Source organism: Tauraco erythrolophus, chromosome 4 (genome assembly GCF_009769465.1).
Source record: "Tauraco erythrolophus isolate bTauEry1 chromosome 4, bTauEry1.pri, whole genome shotgun sequence".
In the NCBI taxonomy this organism is placed as follows: domain Eukaryota; kingdom Metazoa; phylum Chordata; class Aves; order Musophagiformes; family Musophagidae; genus Tauraco; species Tauraco erythrolophus.
Window position 1 is genome coordinate 6,885,993 of NC_141468.1, and position 20,681 is coordinate 6,906,673.

Below are 20,681 nucleotides of genomic sequence, written 5' to 3' on the forward strand. Positions count from 1 at the left end.
TCCTGTGTTAACAAACCATGTAAGCAGCTGATGGGCCTTAAACATTTAGCGAAACTTCCTTTTTGTAGAATGATGCTGTTCTGAATCGGAGCCAAATTTAGGTTTTAATCATATGCTTGGTTCTGAACTGGGAAACCCACCTTGCAGCTCTCTGTATACTTACTCCTCTCAACGATCGTAAAGTGAATGCTATAATGACAGTAATATCCATTCAGAATTCTATGGTGCTGCCTAAGTGGATGTATATGACATGCAAAACAGACGGCATGCTAAATCTATTAAACATGCCAGGTTTGTATATTCGAGGAAATAAGATAATCGGATGGTAACGCAACCTGGCTGTGTGTGATTCTTTAAAAATATATACATGTGTATATTTTGCCCCTTGATTTGTTCCTGTAATTTTCTAAAATATATGTTAAAGATATCATCTGCCTTCTTAGATTGCAAGAGCTTCATTTTCCCATAAGGCCCACATAATCAGAGCTGGTTCCTCCAACAGGCATCTTTGCACCTCATTAATTAGTAATCAGGGCAGAAGCCGTGCACTCAGAGATCTACATACCTGCAAATGTAAATTATGATTGGGCTCTAAATCTCTCCACAAGGCTTTTTTAAGGCTTCTTTTTTGCTAATTGTAGTGCATCCCATTTTCAGGCTTCTCCAAGGATTATAAAGTTTGGAAGGAAATTAAAACTTCGCATTATGCTAGGTTTTCTATTCTGAACACTTTCAAAACAAAACTGGCCACAAGCAGAGGAGATTTGAGCCGTCACCCATTGTAAGGGAATGATGTTCTCTCTCTTGGGTTGAGTTTTAGACGTGATTTCTCACTGTCTTTGAATGCTCAGAAGAGAGGCCAAGATGCTGGCATGGGCAGGAGGACCAAACTTTTCAAGCACTACTGTAGTCAAGGAGGACTTTGCTGTTTGAATCCAAACTCCACTCGCTAGTATTTATTGTGCTTGCAGTGGGCAAAAGTTTTCCCTTAGGTACAGGAACATTGGCCTGGACCCTCTAAACTAAGTATAACCTCTATGAGTTCTTCTTTCAAAGATAGATTTCACCTCAAGTTCCTTGGCAAATTAGAAAGATAAGAGACAGTGAGCCAAAATAGACTCCCAATGAGTTACTTGTCCGTTGCCTGAAGTTTTTCTTTCTAAAGATTGAACATATTGGCAAAGCACTGTGGGGAATTGTGCAAATTCTGTCTTGCTCTGCAAATAGCACCTGCTTGGAAAGCAGGGTAGGTTAGCTCCTCGCTGGTGCTGTACACTGGAGTTAATCTGCATGATACTCCTGTCTGCACTGTGGGAATACTCTCTTATTTCCTCGCACCTATCCCTAACATGAAAATCGAGAGATTGGCTTCGTTTGGCTTTTTTTTCTTGCCTTTCTTAGTATTTTGGGGAAAATACATTGACAGATCAGAGGTTGCAATTGTCAAATGAAATACCTTTTAAAATTTAGACTCCTGGAAGGTTTAGGTACTTCTGGTAGGCGTGTTCTGGGGGTGGTGAGCTCTTCTCTTTTAATGACTGAGGAAACACAAAGCAAACTAGCAAACTAAATACTATGATGATGGTAGCAATGGTACAACTCCTCGGAAAAATGGGGAGTAGGCTTGGGATCCATGGAGGAGGTGAGAGTTTGCAAGCAGATTAGAGAGCCAAAAAGAGAAAGAACAGCAGCATGAGGGATGTGGAGTGCTGTTTAGCACGTGTTTCCCATATGCTTGAGGCTGTCCATCTGAGGAGGTATGTTATCTGTGCCAACAGCAAATTGTAAACTGTACCTCTTCAACCAGATTCATAAGTTCAAAGGGGAAAATAAAGAAAGCATGCCAAGGCATCTTGGTTTTCATGATCCATGGTGTTTGAGCTTTTGAGGAATGCTTGAAACCCTTTGATTTCTGAGTGGTGGGGAGATCCCACTATATTTTATAGGAAAAGTGGTGTTTCTCAAGTTTCAAAGAGGTTAAAGAAATTCTCTTGGTCAAAATTTCCAGATAGCTTGTGGAAAGATATGTAGGAAAGGTTGAACACTCAATACAGTTCTTCTGAGCTTGCATACATTTGCAAAGGCTGGAGAGACCTGTTCAGGTTCCACAGGGAAGAAGGAGAGGTCCCCTCATTCATCTTGCAGAGGTTTTCAAAGAACAGTATTTGCTGTGGACAGATGTCCCCTCCCCATCTTGAGTCCTGTGCAAAAAGGTTTGAATGAACATCCAAACCCAGGAGTACCAGGATGAAATGCTCCTCCTTCTCCATCACTGTTCCTGTCTTTAGATGTATGCATCACTTCAGAAACCTGTCCCTTACCACAAAAGGCCAAATTTGCCTCATGGAAACTGGGAGGCGAGTATGGAAGAGGCATCTCCTGCACTCGTTTGACTAAGTGCCTGGGCAGTTCTGCAGGATTAGGACTTTATTAGCAACCTGATCTGTTTTCTTCTGGGTAGGAACTAAGTGACTGATAGATCTATGCAACCATCTCCATTCCTTCCATGTATCCGAGTCATCTCTCTGCTTGTGCAGGTGAAGCAAAGCTTGATTTCTTCCACCAAGCTTTTAGCAGCTAGAGTTGATGGGGAAAGACTTGCCTTTAGATCTAATGAATTTGTCTACCTGGGAGGATTCTGAAAAGGCTTTTATTGTTAAGAAATGTAACATTCCTGAGAGATTTTCAGGTGATGAATTTTGCAGTGTGTCCTGTTCTGCTCACCCATTAGGTCTAGTCTGACCACCTTTATATTGCTAGGTGGTTATTTTAACCTATTTACAAAGTTTTGGTTAAGGGTTACTTGCCAGAAAAGCACGGTTTCAAGACTTTGAAGGCTCCACCATTGCTAGATTCATCTTGACTGTTAATCACCCACAGTATTTGTCAGTTTAAGGGTATTTTCCCTTTTTCAGACAAAGGGGGTTCTTGTACTCTAATGACGAAAAGCTAATAAACACATGCTTGACTCTAAGTTGTCTGTGGCCACTAACATGGTACAATTTAGTGCATATTTAAATATTTCTTGGAGCAGGATTTGAATACAGGCAGTATGTACAGGCACATATCCTGAGGACAGTATGCTCTTAAATGGATGAAAGCATCACCACTTCAAGGAAAATGACAAAATTCTCTTATTTTAAAAACAAAAAACAAAAGAGGGGAGGTGGGTGGCTGAGTGATCTTATAATTTATTTTATTTATTAATGAAAACGTGAAGAAATAATTTTGAAATTCTAAGTGGCACAACTTTGCCAATTTGGAGGGAGTAATTGAATGCCATATGTTAGCACTAGCACATAGAAAAGTTGATAATTAATGCAGGCAGCTCCGGATCCAGGTGTGACTTTGACAGATTGTGTGCAAGGGGTTTTTCACAGGCTTACAAATAGGGATAAAAAGTCTGTTTTCACCCCTTCCCTTCTGGATGAAAAAATAATAAATAACCATTTATATATAATTATTTCTTTATTTGCTCAAAAGGGAAGGCAACTTCTGGCTGGAAAATGCACTCTAGCTGACTGAACTCCTCAAAAATGTGTAATAAAGAGGTATAACTGTGATGTTTCAGGACAGAATTTTTGAGGTTTAGAAGAGAGTAAAGGAAAATTTGGTGAATCTTCAGGGAGATTTACTGTGATTATTCCAGGGTTTAATTCTTTTGTAGTGTACAGAAAATAATCTCTGCTCCTTTATTCTCCTGGGTTAGCACAAGCGATCTAATACAGCCTGCAAGAAATGGTGAATTACTGAAGCAAATTGAGTAAAGCTAAAAAATTAGACCCTTCAGGATGTTATTTTGGAAGTTGGATGTAGTGCTGTCAGAAGGCAAGATGCTTGGTTTGAAAAAGCTCTCCCCAGCAGCAGCAGACTTCATCTCAGATAACTTTTGATGGCTAACATAGTGCTCTGGATTCAAACACAATACCTGGGCACCTGTGGTAGTGATTGCAGAGCTAGTCTCGATGGAGTTACAAGGACAACTCATCTCTTTTTAAAATAGATATCTGTACTTCATCATGCAGGGTTCCTGCATTTGGGCAAAAGATTCCCACCCCAAATCCAGCAGGCTTAGCACTGGATGTGTTGCACTAACTACCTGGGCAACATAGCTAACCTGCGTTTGTAATATGTTTGGATGGATTAGAGGTGAACCCCATAATTAGTTAATCAAGATGCTGTGCAGTTTCACACCTTCCTTCATGTAACTAGAACTTCAGGCCTCGTTCACTGTGACCTTCTGGCTGCTTCTGCTCCATCAATAAGGAGTACTCAGCCACTCCATCCTACTAGCTGCTTACAGATGGTTGTATCTATTTCATGGCCCCAGAGTGGTGCAAAACATCCAGAAAGTACAAGTAGGCCTCTAAGCAAGGTTCAGAAATAATGATATCAAACGCTTGCCAAAAAACTTTCATTAATTTTCTGGATTTTGAATTATTGAAACCTACCTCTAGCATAGGAGGGAGAATTATCAAGCATTGAAGTCCGTATGAGATATGTACACACAAGTGCTGACCCTTGGGCCCTGTTATCCTTGCCCCCAGCCTTCTCCTTTCCCTGCTCTCATTGTCCAAAACTCCTTGGAAGTCTGCAGCTCCCAAGCTTTGTTCGATCCCTTAGAGCTCACTTATTCCTCCTGACCCTGTGGCTGGAGCTCAGGACATCATCATGATGTGTTATCATGATGACCAATTTGGCTTTAAGGTAACAGCCCTATCTATTGTCAATAGCAGGGGAGAGACTCCCATGAAACAAGCCATCCCATCTTGCTGGGAGAGGTGAGATCAGTTACTCTTTGGAGGAGCTGATCTCTTGGCACTGGCAACAGCCGATCGATAACGTTTTAGCTGAGACTAAAACTGAACACCTAAACTGTAGATGACTAAAGTTAGGTGAGATGGCTTTAGACTGCTGTCCTTCCTCCGAACAGCAGCGGGTAGCACCTTTCCCAGTCTCCATGCTTTGTTGGTGTCCTAGTTTCAGCTGAGATAGAGTTAATTTTCTTCTTAGCAGCTAGAATAGCACTGTGGTTTGGATTTAGTACGGGATTTGATATGAGAAGGATGTTGATAATACACTGATGTTTTTAATAGTTGCTAAGAAATCAAGGACTTTTCAACTTGCCATGCTTTGCTAGTGTGCAGGTGCACGAGAAGCTGAGAGGGAGCATAGTCAAAGCAATGGACCCAAATTGGCCAAGGGGATATCCCATACCATGCGATGTCCTGCTCAATATATAAATGAGGATTGGCCAGGAAATTGTCTCTCTCTCTCTGGGGTTGCGGTTTTGGGATTTCTGTCCTGCGGGATCACTAGCTGGGGATGGGCTGAGCGCTGGTCAGTGGGTGGTGAGCAGCTGTATTGTACATCACTTGTTTACCTATTTTTATCATTATTATTGTTATTGTTATCATTATAATTTTCTGGTTTATTTGATTTCAATTATTAAATTGTTCCTAATTGGAACAATTTAATTTAAGCCCTAATTGGGCTCCTTGTTTTACAGTCAATGGGAGCAACCCAACACTCACAGGAAAAACAGGCTTGGCTTATTGAAGAGGGAGTTCACTAACCTCTAAATATGTTTGACCCATACTCCTTGTAAACCATTGTCTATTTGGTTCTCAAACTGTGCCTGCGTGGCAGATAAGTATTCCTTTTACAAGGAAAGGAGAGAAGTAGTTGACCAAAAATGCAGAAACAAATCCAGACAGCCAGTCTTACGGAGGTGAAAAAGCATTCCTCTCTCTGCATGAAAATATATCGTTAAAAACTCTTTCAGCCTAATAATATCAGATGTTCTATCAGATGGAGCGAAAATATGTCATTTTGATCTTGACAATTGTCCCTTTAAATGTTTTTTATGCTGGGCCACTAGCCAAAAAAAACCAAGAATAGCAATTTTCTTAAGCTTCAACACTGATCAGCACTGACTAATAACACCGAATGCAGAGCACGTCATCTTATCAATGTTTTCTGTACTCTGAGCGTTCTTCGTGAAATCTGCATTTTTAAGATGTACAGTACACAGGAGCTGGATGTTTAATTTACTATAAAATCACCTTCAAGCTGAAAACCTGCAAATCATGTTAGTTAAGTGGCATATTTATAGGTTTACTAGCAAAACTGAAGGAGGCCAGTGGGGAGTTTGTCGTCTGCTACTCTTTGGAAAATTAAAACAAAGCCTTGTTGTTGGCATCTCATTTCTTTTTAATCTCTGTGTGAATCTCTTTGGTTTGAGTCTTTGTCCTTGCACTTAAGGAAGAACCGAGAGACCTCCTTTGGGATGGAGTTGCAGGCATTTGTCTAGCTCAGTTAGCCCCTACTTTTAAGAGAGGGTTGAGATCTAGTCACCCTTAGGGTAGACCTGCAAACTCTATTGCAAGTCTAAAATCAACCCAAATTTAAATTGGCTGGTACTAGCTGCCACATAGGAAGAGTTTAAGAGGTTCATAACACAGAGCAGAAGGCAATGGTTGGACCTCTGCTTGGCACGAAGGCTTCCCCCAGCCTGACCTTGGTTGGTGGTATGGAGAAATCCATACTTGGCAGCCCAGCTGGGTCCCTTGCCTCATCCCCTTTCCTGCACCCTCGCCATAGTGTGTGGCTGTTGTTGAGGGGACAGGCTGTCCAGGGACCTTCCTGAAAGAGATTACTCAAGGCAATATAAGAATTGTAACCAAGTTACAGGCATCCTTTCACCAGCAAAAGTGACTACCTAGACTTTCCTTGTGGCTATGAGCAAGGCAATTCAGTTTTACCATCCTTAAAATTAATTATTAGCAGCATCAAGGCCAATTATATATTATGCATCAGATGTAAAATCTGTAAAAAGACATAAATATATATATACACGTGTATATATGTAAAAATCCCAATTTGCAGGTCTTATTTGCAAGCTGGCATATTGAATTCCCGATCTTTGTATAACTGGCTCATCCCATGCATTCATCATTTGTTAACTCTTTCTAGGGGGTTAACCTGTACGTGGAACCTCAATATGAAGCATGAATGAAAATGTTGAGTCTTGAGGAATCTCTGTGGAGGAAAAACTTCTCCTGGGAGTTAAATTCATGCCCATTTTATTGCAAGCTTATAGAGTGAGAAGCTGGGATTGTAGAGACTGGTCTCTGTTTTGGATTCTGAAAAATGCACAGTCTTGGTGCTTGCTCGTATAGAAGCTACAAATGCTTTTTAAAGTCAGCGATTCTAAGGAAAAAAATTACTTCAAACACCTCCCATGATCAATAAACATGAAGGTCTTCTTTTTATTGTCGAAGTTATTAAATGCACCTAAACTGTTCAAGTATAACACAAATAAAATCCTGTGAAAATAGACGCACTTTCTTCTTCCTCAGCTGCAATTTATTCCATTTGACAAACTCCTACTAATACAGGAGGCAGAGTTGGGGAGCGAGGGAAGATTCTTTTTTTTTTTGTAAGCCCAGAAATGAAAATACTTCGTTACAAAAATAATTTGCACAATAATAGAAATAAGTGAGTGCACTGCAGACTCTCTGGAGTAAAGCTTTCCTTCTTTCTTTGCTTCCCCGCAAACTCCGACAGTCTGCTCATTAGCAGTGAATTGGATTTACATGCCATTTCAAGAGAAGAAAACACTGGTGTATATATTGTATAATAAGCACTCAGATTTTTTGGTTTAATATAGATGGGGGGGTGCGTTAACATTTTTAAGTCTTTCCAGGGTGAATTAAGTTTTGATGACCTATTTCATCTTTGACAAGGGTCCACAGCTTTTAGACCTGTAAATTTGAGTTTGATTAACAGGACCGCATGCATCCTGCTGCAGCAGTCTAACTTTTGCTCATTTTGGTGACAATGCAGGCAGGAAATATTCTGCCAATAATTCAGGTAAAGCACCTTTTTCATCATTTTTTTTCAAACTCAGCATCATTACGAATCGAAGGGTTTGGCTCTGGGAAAGCATTATGTGGCTCCCTTGTTAAAGTGATGCCCTGGAATATGCCTTGTGTCCCCTGGAAAGGGAGAGGGCTATGGCAGTCTGAAAAAAAAAAAAAAACAAACTGGAAAATTTAATGCCTTCTTTTTCCAGAGCAGTCGTTACACATCTACCTTTCCAGTGCCGTGCATTAAGTTGGCTGAAATTGAAAGCTCAGATAGGAAACACTCTCTCAAAACATTTCTCAGGAATATTTTTCATTAGCTCGTATCATTTCGTGCACAATCCCTTCTTCACCCTCGCCCCTGTCATGATTTCTTTCATACGTAAGGGAGGTGAGGGAACTTATCTGGATTAAAATCTGCACAAAGATATCTTTAAAAGTCTCTATAACAGAGGATGCTTTTCTCTTAGAAGCGGTGATAGGGAGGCATAAGCAGAATTACTAAGGCAGCCAATTAATATGTTGTATAAACAGCAAGCACCACTAGAAAAAGCAGACAGGGAAAGAAAAATGAGAGATTTGGGGTGGGGAGGAAGGGGGGAAGGGAGGTTGTAAGTATAAAGTGTTTGCCTTAGGACTTGTCTTCAGTTACTGAGCCAGACTCACATGACTGGAGCTTGGTTTGATGTGGTAATGAAGCATTGATCACAGGAAAAAGATGAAATGGCCTTTGCTCATTCATTATTTTTATCTTCTAGCTGTGGAAGACAGAAAATTGTTCATAGGAATGGTTTCGAAGAAGTGTAATGAGAATGATATCAGGGTGATGTTTTCTCCGTTCGGCCAGATAGAAGAATGCCGAATCCTTCGGGGACCGGATGGGCTGAGCAGAGGTGAGTGTGCAGTCTGTAAAGTCTCTTTCCTTAAGTGCTAATTGGGAGCTATATGTCACAGCCAAGGTAGGCATAGCTGCTGTCTGCAGCTAGAGGTTACGCTGTAATCCGTCCCACGTGATGAAGGTATCCACATGAACTTTTCACAGCGACTGAAATTATCACCTTTTATTTCCAGTGTCAGAAAGGTCTCGGTGCCAACATATTAACTTGTGTTATCGCCCTGTTTGTCAGCCGGAAAGGTTCCTTTGCACCCTGAGAAAACACTCAGTTTTCTGCTCTCACAAAATCAAAGATCCTTCCCTGACCCCATTTCTGCTTCGTAGCGTAAGGCCAAAAAGGAAAGGACTGTAAATGACTGCTTGAAGGCATACAGGGTCATGGGAACTGGCCCACGTTGTAGCACAGTCTCCTCCGTTCCTGTGTTTTCTATAACTATATGCAAAACATAGGTCTGCTGTAACTGAGAAACAAAGAGGTTAGCTTGAACCTGAGAGCTTTGCCTGGACAAAAGAGCTTTTAAAGCTTGTGCCTCTATCACAACCCAAAAACAGGGGCAGAGGTGTTAAGTAGCACCACCAAGAGCAGTCAAGTGGCTGACCTGAACTTTGGAAATGAACTGCAACACAGACTTCCATAGCCGGTGATCCCTTTTGAGTTCAAAAGTGCCTTTTGGGGAAAGGCTCTCTGAAAACATCTTAAAAAGAAAAATAAATGTATCTTGATGACCCAGGCTGCATATTAACTCCATGGTATATGGACCTGAAATTATTGTCGGAGCGTGAACCTTCTCAAAAATTCAGTGCCAGGTGGTGCTGAGTGGAAAAGAAAATAGTGGTAGTCCTGTCTGTCAGTGGGGAAGGATGCTGTGGCCATTTAATGGCATGGGGAGCAAAGTGATTTTAAGTGTGGAGCTGTGAAGAACATCACTTCTGTTTCTATAGAAATAAAAAAAAATACATAGAAAGCACAGTTTATGCATTTTATTACATTTTCAAAAGGCACAGGAAAAATAGTAGTACCCATTTTGCATATAAATATCAGTATCGGTATATATATTTTTCGTTACTCCTGGATCTACTTGTTTCCAGTAGACTCTATGATCCGCAGTATTTTGTGCAACAATTTGTGCATGGGGTTTTTGTTTTGTGTGCAGCCCAGTTTCTTTAAACTGCTTATAAATTTCAGCAGGGGAAGTTGCAGGTATTCCTATATTTCGTGGCGCTGCTTGGAAGCACTTACTATGCTCCTTCTGAATAATAAGGACTTGTTGACAAGACACTGACAATAGGGGGCCCCAAGAAAATTACACACTTACATTTAGGCATGCTTAGTCTGCGATCCCAAAACTTTTGGGGCTGGGATGCAGCAGTCCCTTCCGGCAAGGAGAGCCTCAGGATCATGGCTTTTGCCTTGAGGAAGACTAGGGGAAGGGTCTGAGGTTGGTTCCTGTAGCTCAGTAATGAATATTAACTGATGGAGCTGAGTACTGTCATTATCTGTCTAGACCCAACATTGAGGCAAAACAAATATTTCTGATTTCCACTGATTTCACTTTGTAAGTAGCACAGGGAAGGGATGATGGAAGATGTAAGTGGCAAAGGAGCTAAGTAGCTGCTGAAATAACAAGATCTGGGCATCAGATGTTTTGAGCCCCAAAAAGATTTAACTGACTCCTCAGTTTCACCCAACAAAGAAATGGATCTTTCCTGGCATCCATAGAAGTCCTGCTGTGTACTTGCTTTTATTCAACAGACATTGGGCATAGTACAAGCATAGAAAAGCTAATTATGAAATCCGACAGAGGAAGTAAGGGTGGTGGGGTAGTTTTGTTCTGCCACAAATAATAATCTCATGATAATCAGAAGGTGAGATGTTAAGCCATGTGTCGTGGTTTTATAATAAAAGGACTGAGGGTCGAGATAAAAACAGAGAGGGAGCACCCACCAACCATGGTCCCGGGCAAAACAGACTGTTTTCTTTAAACAAAACAATTTATTAACAGTTGCTTAAAAGGACAAAGGGAAACAAAACCGGTTACTTGAGAGGATAAAGAGAAAACAAGGCCAGATCTTAAAAAACACCTCCCCACCCCCCTTTCCTTTTGTTCCCGGCTCTACCTTCCCCCCAGCGGCACAGGGGGGCAGGGAATGGGGGAGTGCAGGTCAGTTCATCCATGTTGTTACTGCTGCTGCTTTCTTAAAGGAGGAGGAGTCCTTACACCATTTTCCCTTGCTCCAATGGATCCCCTACTCACGAGGAAAACTCCACAAACTTCTCCAGAGTGAGTCCTGCCTGCAGGATGCAATCCTTCCCCATCGGATCGCTCCAGTGCGGGCTTTACCACAGTCTCGGATTCTTAGGGAGTTGTGGCCACTCGCTTCGGCGTGGGTCGTCACGCGGACTCTAGATGCCTCACGACCTCATCGTGCATCCCAAGCTCCATTATTAACAGTTACTCGTCGTGCATCCCCTGCTCCACGACCTCTCTAAGGCTCAGGCATCTCTTCCCCGACGTGGGTTTCTCCACGGGCCACGAGTGGGTCTCTGCTCCACCGAGCCCATCTTGGCTGCAGGGGGCCGCCTGCCGTCTCGCCACCAGTTGCAAGGGAAACTCAGCTCTGGCACACCTCGTCCCGCTCCGTCTTCACTGACCCGGTGTTGGTGTGGCCGTTTCTCTCAGCTCTCAGTCCTCTCTGGGTGAACTCGGCCCAGAGGGCACCCCAGGAGCGGGGCACTCCCTGAGTTCCCCAAGCGGCTCCGTCGCCGCCATCTTGAGCACATGGCACCAGCCCAGCGCGGGCAGCTGCCCGGCCGGGGCCAGGGAGCGAGGGCAGCGCCCCGCTCCCCTCTCCTCGCTCCTGGGCGAAAGCACCTTTTCTGGATCCTTTGTCCCAACTTAAATAGGGCAATTCGCAGAGGCGCTGACTGGCTCAACCCCGAGGGGGATGGGAATCCGATCTGATGGCACAGAGAGCAAATCCCCTCTCCTGCCACCAGAACTCCCTCCCCCACATCGAACTATCACACCATGTCACCCACGTATCAGGCAGGGCAGTGTCGTCTGCAGGCCAGCAGAGCCATAGAGTTCCTGTTCTGCTCTCCCCTGCCAGAGACTGAAGATCAGTCCAGGTAGGTCACACACCAGTAGTTGTAGCAGAGCCGTCTTCTCTCTGCCATTCGGGTTTATTTCGGTCACAATCACGACTGATATTCTGTCATGCCCTCATGCATCATGCCTTGTTAAACTTGAATTGCTTTCTACACACCCATGTTCACACTTGAAAATGAGTTCAGCTGTGCCAACCAGGTTTTCAGGCAGATGTTTATCAGCTTCACAAAACCACCACTCCATGAGAGAAGGCAAAGCGTTGGGAAAATGGTTGATATTGCAGTTGAAATGAAAAGTGCTAAGGGAGATTTGCGGTGGAGGGAGCTTGGCTGAAAAACCACAGGGTGAAAAGCCGCTTCACTAAAGCAAGAGGGAGAATTTATACAGTTAAATCTTAGTAACGAGTTGCAATACTTAACGAGTTTTAATTCATGTTACCATTTCCAAGATGTTAATTCCCTTTGCCACAAACAGTATTTGTTTTCCCAGCACCCGTCTGGATGCGCGTCCCTCCCAGACACACTCTAGGATGAATGAAAAATAGTCGTTGTCGTAGGAAAACACTGTCCTCACTCTACAGAGCCTTCAGGAACTCGCAGTGCTCACAGCAGTGAGATGGAAATATGGTCCAATAAACTCTGTTTGGCATCTCTTTTCAATTGCATAACAAGTGCACATTATGGTGTCTTGGACAAAAAGAACTCAAAAAGTATATTCGTTGGTATTTATGCCGAGTTTTGAGCTTCGTTAAAGGGTTCAGGCAAATAATCTTTATTACCAGCAGATAGTTGCAAGGAATAGCTCCAGGTTACACTGCTCAGCAGAACAGTTTTGGTTTGTGCAGCTTTTATTTTTTTTCTTCTGAGGAAAGAGTAAAAAGCTTTCAATTGACTTTTAGGCCATGTCTACACTACAACAGCAACCCTATGACTAGGACAGTAATAGTCTACTGTCAGCTCATAGGTGGGATGTAGGGTTGTGTACGACATGGCTCCAGTAGCAAGAAGAAATCCTGTCCTGTGGCATCAAGGGAAAATGTAACACTTTGTGATGAGTGCGATATAAGTGCTAAAATAGAGAGAGGGAGAGGCAACTGGTTGCTTCTATTGTAGTTTCTAGCCAATAGTTGACAGAACTTTAATAAAGTCGCACTCATTGCTGTCACTACTGATAATGGACCATCAGCATTTCCACTCCAAATTCCTATTGTCAGCTGTTTGAAATTCATCTGTAAAATGAGACTAAAATAATGATACGAAGCTCCTGTGGTGGAGCAGTATATGTTAAAGAAACTGAGAATTTTTTCCTCGAGTCATTTTTTCCCCACTGTTGTTTACTCCTGCATCTAAGAAATAATTGTTGTTTATAGCTGGAACTTGTTATATTACAGCCAGCTATAAGAAATAGGCAGCAACCAAAAGTCATTGCCTTCCGAAGGCTCTGGGATAGTCCTTGTGAAATTAGTTGGCTAGCAGAGAGTAGTTCCTAGCTGTGTAAAGTATTAAAAAATAAAAATACCCTGTTGAGTGTAGAGATAAAGAAACCAGAGACTCAACAGACATGGAGGCTGGCCTTTGCTTTAGCAGGGTTCATGGGACTGTCTAAAAAGCATGTCCAGAGAAGGGCAACAAAGCTGGTGAAGGGTCTGGAGCACAAGTCTTGTGAGGAGCAGCTGAGGGAACTGGGGTTGTTTAGCCCAGAGAAAAGGAGGCTGAGGGGAGACCTTATCACTCTTTACAACTACCCGAAAAGAGGTTGTAGTGAGGTGGGCGTCAGTCTCTTCTCCCAAGCAACAAGCGATAGGACAAGAGGAAACGGCCTCAAGTTCTGCCAGGGGAGGTTTAGACTGGGTATGAGGAAAAATTTCTTCACTGAAAGGGTTATCAAGCTCTGGAACAGGCTGCCCAGGGAAGTGGTTTAGTCACCATCCCTGGAGGTATTTAAAAGATATGTAGCTGTGGTGCTTAGGGACATGGTTTAGTGATGGACTTGACAGTGCTAGGTTAGTGGTTGGACTTGATGGTCTTAAAGGTCTTTTCGGACCTAAACGATTCGTAATTCTATGATTTTAAGCTTGACACTGCCTGTACTATATTCATTATTCAAAGAGAAGGATTCAGCCTGCAGGGTTGTTTAATCCAGCACTTTTTCCGAAGAGCTAAGTGTGCTTTACCAAAATTCATGGTTGTGATATCATGTGCTAAGCTTCATTATCATGAAAAAAGCAGAAGTGAACTGCCTCAGATGAGTAAGATTTTAAATCACTTATAGTAAATGGCTTGAGGAAACTTTCAGACCTCCTGACTCTTAGCACTTTGTACTGTCTACATGACCACAGATGCCAACACAGACAGCCATGCAGTGATAGCTGGAGTGTGCAAAGACATCCAGAAATACCCAAGTTTGGTTTGTAGCTGTGCCACTGATGTGCTGTATTGACCTTAGGTGAGTTGGTCTCTCATCATCTCCCTGTTATCCCATTCCTTAAAATAAGGATAGCGATGCTCCTCTAGCTTTGTAAAACACTTTTTTTAGATCAGTGGATCAATATCTCTCTATGACTCTAGGAATTATTTCCGTCCGTAATGATGATTTAGAGAATCCTCTTATCCTTATCACAGGAGCACCATACAGCAAATTATTCTGCTGTATGGCTGAATGCAGATATATAGAGCAGATACCAGACAGAAGTCAACTGGGTTAATAGCCTACACTGAAAAAACCTGCTAATAACATGTACAAACAGTTGGATATACCATGAAAATTGTGGAAGAGCTCCAAATGCATATTCCTACATCTTCTAGGCTCCTAATTGTATGATTTGTTAGCAAAACATAGCCAGGCACATGGGACAAGTGAACATTTCTGCAGACATTGATTACAGGGATTTTTTTTTCTTTCTTTACTTTAAGAGCGAGTTAGAAATGGTGTGGAGAGTTATACCACGGTCAGGCAATTTAATTTCATGAAAATCCATTCATAACTTTCAGTGCCAGGGGTTTTCTTGATCAACAAGTAAAAGAAAATTAGTATTTGCATCGTAATTAATTGAAGGGTAGGTGAGGAGGTTTTATGCCTATTTGTTTTTCCTTATGGGTATTTACTTCTCCCTTCTGAGCTAAAGTAACGTGAAGTACCAGCCATGGGAACAGTCTGGATTAGGGGCCACCTTCTGACTTGTGTATCAGTAAGTGGTGGGAAATGAGGACAGTGGAAGTGCTGTATTTTTAGTTGCTCTGCAGAAGCACCTCCGTGCCTTATTTCTTTTGCTGTTGTGTGGTAACATTTTAATTTTTTAAATTCATTATGGCACATTTAGTTTTCTTTTTCCACCACTGAAACTCTTTTGAAGCTGGAAAGGAACAAACACATCCAAGTGACCAGTGTCTCTGCTGGCCTTTGCCCAGTAACTCTACATCTCAGATCTCCATTACTGCGTCTTCGCAGCAATCCCTTCCCAGAGGGAAGTCTGAAATGAAATAATTTACCAGAGTTTTTATTCCAATGAGAGGGTCATGGAGAGAGTGCGATCTTTGATACCCATTTGATTCTGGTTTTGTGTAAATTCCAGTTACTCAAGTCTATACTTTGTGAGGTGGTTAATTGACCATCCAATTACGCTTCCAGGGAACCATGAACTTCAGAAAATTTAAAATCCAGAATCTGTCATCCTGTTGATAGTCAAGAGAAGTCAGTAAAGCCAAAGAGATAAGGCATGTTTACAGGACGTGACTCTTGTTACCTTTATGTGCCTGACATGCATAAACTAAGGAGCTTCACTGTGGCTTTGTCAGTGCTTTACTTTGGGCTGGATTGTTGGACCTGGTCTAAGACCTGCCATTGTTGTCTTAAGCGATACTTAATGACCAAATGTCTGTACAGTAAACAATCTGATGTCTTAATGCGTACCTAAAATGTATTTTAATCACTAAGACAGATTTTTGTGTGCTGTCTTCATCAGAAGGCTGTTTCCCAGGCTGGTCCTTCCCTCAGACTGTGCTATATTAGCACAGTGTAGAAAAGGGAAAGTCTACTTTGCAATCTTAGCTAGAAATATTTTAACACAACTAGAGCTTATTTTTATTACGCTTCAATTTCCATAGCTTTTGATTTGAGTCTTATCTTTTCTTCAAATAGATGCTTTCATCTCAGAGGATCCCAAATACTCTTGCAGGAGTATTTTGGCAGCTTTTCACTCTTGTTTCTTCACAGAACGTGAAGAAAAACCTTGTTTACGGTGAGCTAGGAAGCTGTAGTGCAACCATTACACCACCAGCTGCACAGCAACCATACCTGGTACTGCGATTGCTTGGATGACTTTGAAAACCTCTTAAGCCTTCTTCTATATCAGAGGGGTCACTATATATTTTTTTAAAAAATTGATTACATCTGCTTTTCTTTCATCTCCAGAGCTTTAAAGTCATGGTTTTTAAACTTCCATTTTTAACTCTAGACCTGATTCAAAGATGTCAAGGGGTTTTGCATCTCCCTTTGGTTGCATTGAGGGTTTGGAGGCTTTAAAACCCCTGGTAGACTGCAGTAGTTTTGTGTGGAAGGTTTCATGTGTCGGTATGAAATCAGACCCCTTACCTTGAGGCCTCCATACTTAAAAATGTTCTACTTCACTTGTGGCTCGCAAGTATTCATGTTAGACTGTGAGTGAACTGCTGCCTGAAGTTTCAAAACAGTCTACGAAAGCCTGAGATGAGAAAATGGAGTGAAGCGGGAGCTGAAATGGGGCAATGCTGAAATTTTTTAAATATTTCAAATAATTCAGTCACTCGAGCAGCGAGCACTGGGTTTGGGATGGCACGATTTGAGGAGGAAGCTTTTCCAATTTTGCAGCCTCTTCAAAATTATTTTCCAGTTTGGGGTGGGAGGCAGGTAGGGACCAACCCTGTGAGTTTAGATGTTCTCTCAGACGAGATGGCAAATGTGATAATGTGCTCTAGAATCTCGTCTGCAACAGGGCTGGGTGCCTCCATCTCATTCTGCCTGCAGGATGAAATTACTTTGAGAAGCCTTTCCCCAGTCAATCATTTTTCTGGTGTAGGGGGTGAGAAGGCAGCCCTGGAGAAGCAACTGAAGGTCTTAGAAATCCTTTCTCCCTCTGCTTTTGTTTCTGTTAGCAATCCCTAACATTTTGAAACCAGAAGTGATAGATAATTGCAAGGTGACTTGCAGTTTGGCTGTGTTTGCAAAAGGATTATTTTAAATTTTTTTGTGGTTAGGTAGCTGGTGGTACGAAATGAAGTAATTTCAAGGCATTAGCTACAGAAATATCCCTATGTCCATGTTTTCACTCCCGAAGAGCTCCATAGCTCCAGTACGAAGAGAGTAGTTGAAGTATCAGGACTCACTATGGTAGAACAGAAAGAGTTTGCCTGTAGCTTTTGCTCCAGAAGACCTCAGCCCGTGGCACTGCAATCAATGCAGTGTTTCATAGGAAGAGGTCAGAGGCCACGGAAATCTTTCTTGTTTCCTTGCAGCACGAGGCATGGAATTTGATTAGTCTTGTCCGCTTATAATTGTGATTTACGGTCCTAAAGCTGGCGGTATGTTCCCAAAAGACCACCTGTATCCGTGAGATATAGTGAGCGAGTGCAGGCTGAAAAGGGTTTTCCCAGCCCTTCAGAAACTGCTGTGGCAAGAGTACAGGATGGTTCAGGCAGAGCTCATCCGGCTTAAACAAGTGAAATCCAGTGTGCTTAGACATCGGCTTCTGATTAAATCCTTGGTGCCCGACGATACCATCCTCCTAAAGTGCATCCATATCACATATAGAAGACTAAAGGCACTGGTGTCAGCTGTGGCAGAGAACACAAGCATCTCAGAAGCTTTTCAAAATACCTCAATTCTGTGTGCAAGCTGAGTGATTAAGAGGACTGGATCCATTGATACAAGCTTAGCTCCCCTCCAGTGTGGCAGTCTGATCATGAAGGAAAGGATCCTACGGTTCACACATCATAAAAAAAATCAGATCTCGTGTTTCACACATAATAAAGTATATGTGCACACATAATAGATATACAAATTTTGTGTGTGTGTCCAGGTTTGGTGACTGAAATAATAACCCTTGAGTGTGAATACCTGTAGCAATGTCGGGAAAGATGGTTAAATTAGCTAGCATTTATTTGGGGTGCTTGATGGTAACAACTGAAGGTCTAGGTTATCAAATAATTTAGAAATAAGGTTGTCTACTGAATTTTACCTTGGTTATCGAGGCAAATTGGGTATTTACTGTGGAAATGGCCACTGTCCATCGGTGGGAAATGGCCTACCGACTGGAGATAACAAGGGAACCTAACCTTGTAGCCTCTGGCTGGCAAACCGTGATTAAAATGCAGTCCCATCTTCTCTGTGGAATGCTGTTTCCAAATGCTCATATTCAAGCTGCATAACCTCATTCATCAGGCATTCCCCTTGCCCAGAGAACAAGTTCCTTTTAAATTGGTAGCTTGGTATATGGCACTTAACAGAGATCTGCTATGAAGGTCTTTTCACTCCATGACAAAGGCAGCAAGATCCACGCAAATGGCTTTGGGCTGAGGGACGAGGAGGGAGGTTTTGCAGTAGCTGGGGCACTGAAAGTCCCCAACAGCTGAGCTTTGTGGTTAAAAAGAGCAAAAGCTTAAGGGGGGGGTGAGAGAGTCTGCTTTATCTTGAGAGGAGCACGGCTTTATTTCTCTGCTGATTCACGTTTCTTTTGAGACCTGCTAATTGCAACATCTCTCAGTAAGTTACTTACAGCAGTACTGCTGGGTAGAAATTGTGATAAATGCATAAACTGTGTCTTATTGATTTTTGTTGACATTTTACATGCTTCTTATGCATTCTAAACCTCCATTCAGTAATTGTCACTATGGTACAAACTCCTGGATAATGAGAGCGAAAGAAGTGAAAGAAGCTGTTTCTTGACCATTATAAACAATATTATTCAAGGCTCTGTATGGGGTTTCTTGCCTGCCCTCCAGTATATCTCTATTTCTGCTCATCCCCCATTGAATTTGCAAGACGAGAAATGAAAACCCTTGGTGTTATTTCCTCTGTTAATGATAATAACAGAAATGTTTTTAAGAGAGATTACTTTGAGACTGACAGTAAATTCGGGCCTCTTTAATTTTAGTGCACAGCAGCAGTATGGAATCTAGCAGAGGTACTGTAGTTTATTTACCCTTCTACTGCACATTTTGTCTAGATTGCTGTACAGAAGGCTGTTTTGTTACATCATTTTCTTTGACAGAAGTTTGTTGCTGAATAAGAATAGTATAGCAACACGTAGTGTGGCTAAACAGCAGTAAGACATCGTCAGCTGTTATGTTACCTGAGAAATACGTAAAGAGTCACAACGCTACCGTGAAGTTTGTCTAAAAGAAGTTTGACTTCTGATTTTATGAAGCTCACTTATCAGTCAGAGGTACATAAGCCATCTTAGGTTCTCTTGTATCCAGGGCCTTTACATTAAAAAGAAAAAAAAGTACCGCATGATGCAAAAATGCATTGACTTTATTTTCATGACTAGATGTAGTGCTTTTGGGTAATGATCAGGCATTGCTTTCTCTTACTGTTGTTTGATTAAAATGTGAATACAGTCTTGACTTGATAATCTTACCAGGTACACACAGAGCAAGAAAGAAAAGGTATTTTATGCCTCAAATTGATTTGCATAAACCAAACAATCTGTTGCTTGTTGGATTGCAAAATGGTTTATTTTGCCCATTGGCCACAGGGGCAACAATATTGTATTTTTGATGCCAGAATGTAGCTTTCATGCATTAGCTCTAAAATGACAATATGCTTTAGCCTCTCAGTGCTTAGATTTGCTTCATTTGGAAATCTTTTAAGTAGTAATAATAATAATGTTTTGAGGAAATTGAGTGGAACACTAAATTATTCTCTGAAACCTAAGTTCAAACTGTGCAAGGGTAAGGGAGCTGAAAATCAATGCACTTTTAAAGTCATTAGAGATCACAAGTGAAATAAGTCTGTGTTGCTTTAGCTAAGCTTTTAGTGTGCCATGGTATTATTACAAAATCAGCCTGAATCTGCATTAATTTCACAGTCTTTTTCTTTAAGATGCCCAAGGGTGCATGAAGAATAAAATGTAAATCTCAGAAGGCAATGTTTTTATTAGTCAAAAGGGCAGTGAGTCATGCACTAAAATAGTTGACCTGTGCCATGCCCAGTGTAGGTATGACTGACAATAGTAAAAGGGTGGGAAAATAGCCCAGGCCTCAGCCTACTGGCTTTTCATTATGATTTAAAAGGCTGAGGAGGGAGAAAAGTGGTTTTTTTAGTTATTCATGCACGTAGCTTCAGAATTGTTCAAGTTGGTGGTAGCTTTCGTAAATCAGAGAATTATACTTGTACCTAGGACTCGGAGAAACAAAGATCATAAAGATTTTTATTTTTAATATGTTATTTTCTTAAATGTTGAGATTTCACCTACATTACCGGATTTTGTCTGAGTCTCTTCACGCTTAGTCAGAGGCTACACAGTGGAGTTTTTCCTCATCCTTATTTGTATGGTTGTTCTGAGGGCATCATGGAAATATGTGACTTTATTGACTCCTTTAAATTCCCAGTTCAGCTGCCGGTGATGCCAGTCATTTATTCACTAGCCACAATTTATCTGCACAAAAGCCATAGCGAGCAATTGTTAATGCATGGTCTGAATAGCCTAAACTATGCAATCCAAAGTCTACCTAAAAGCCTTACTTATTTCAAACCCTGTGGCTAAAGAACAAAAACAACAACAGCAAAAAAAAAAAAAAAAGGAAAAACAACAACAACCAACTAATTAAAGGA

The 20,681-nt window shown here is 41.7% G+C and overlaps 1 protein-coding gene across 8 annotated transcripts in view; it reads left to right on the forward strand.

Annotated features, from left to right (window-relative positions):
* The window catches only part of CELF2 (CUGBP Elav-like family member 2), a 273,325-nt gene that overhangs the window by 198,613 nt on the left and 54,031 nt on the right, over positions 1–20,681 (forward strand). For all 8 annotated transcript variants that reach the window (XM_086609776.1, XM_086609779.1, XM_086609778.1 and 5 more), the window contains one exon: positions 8,627–8,761. In XM_086609776.1, the coding sequence (XP_086465902.1) occupies positions 8,627–8,761 (135 nt within the window). The remainder of the gene's footprint in view (positions 1–8,626; positions 8,762–20,681) is intronic.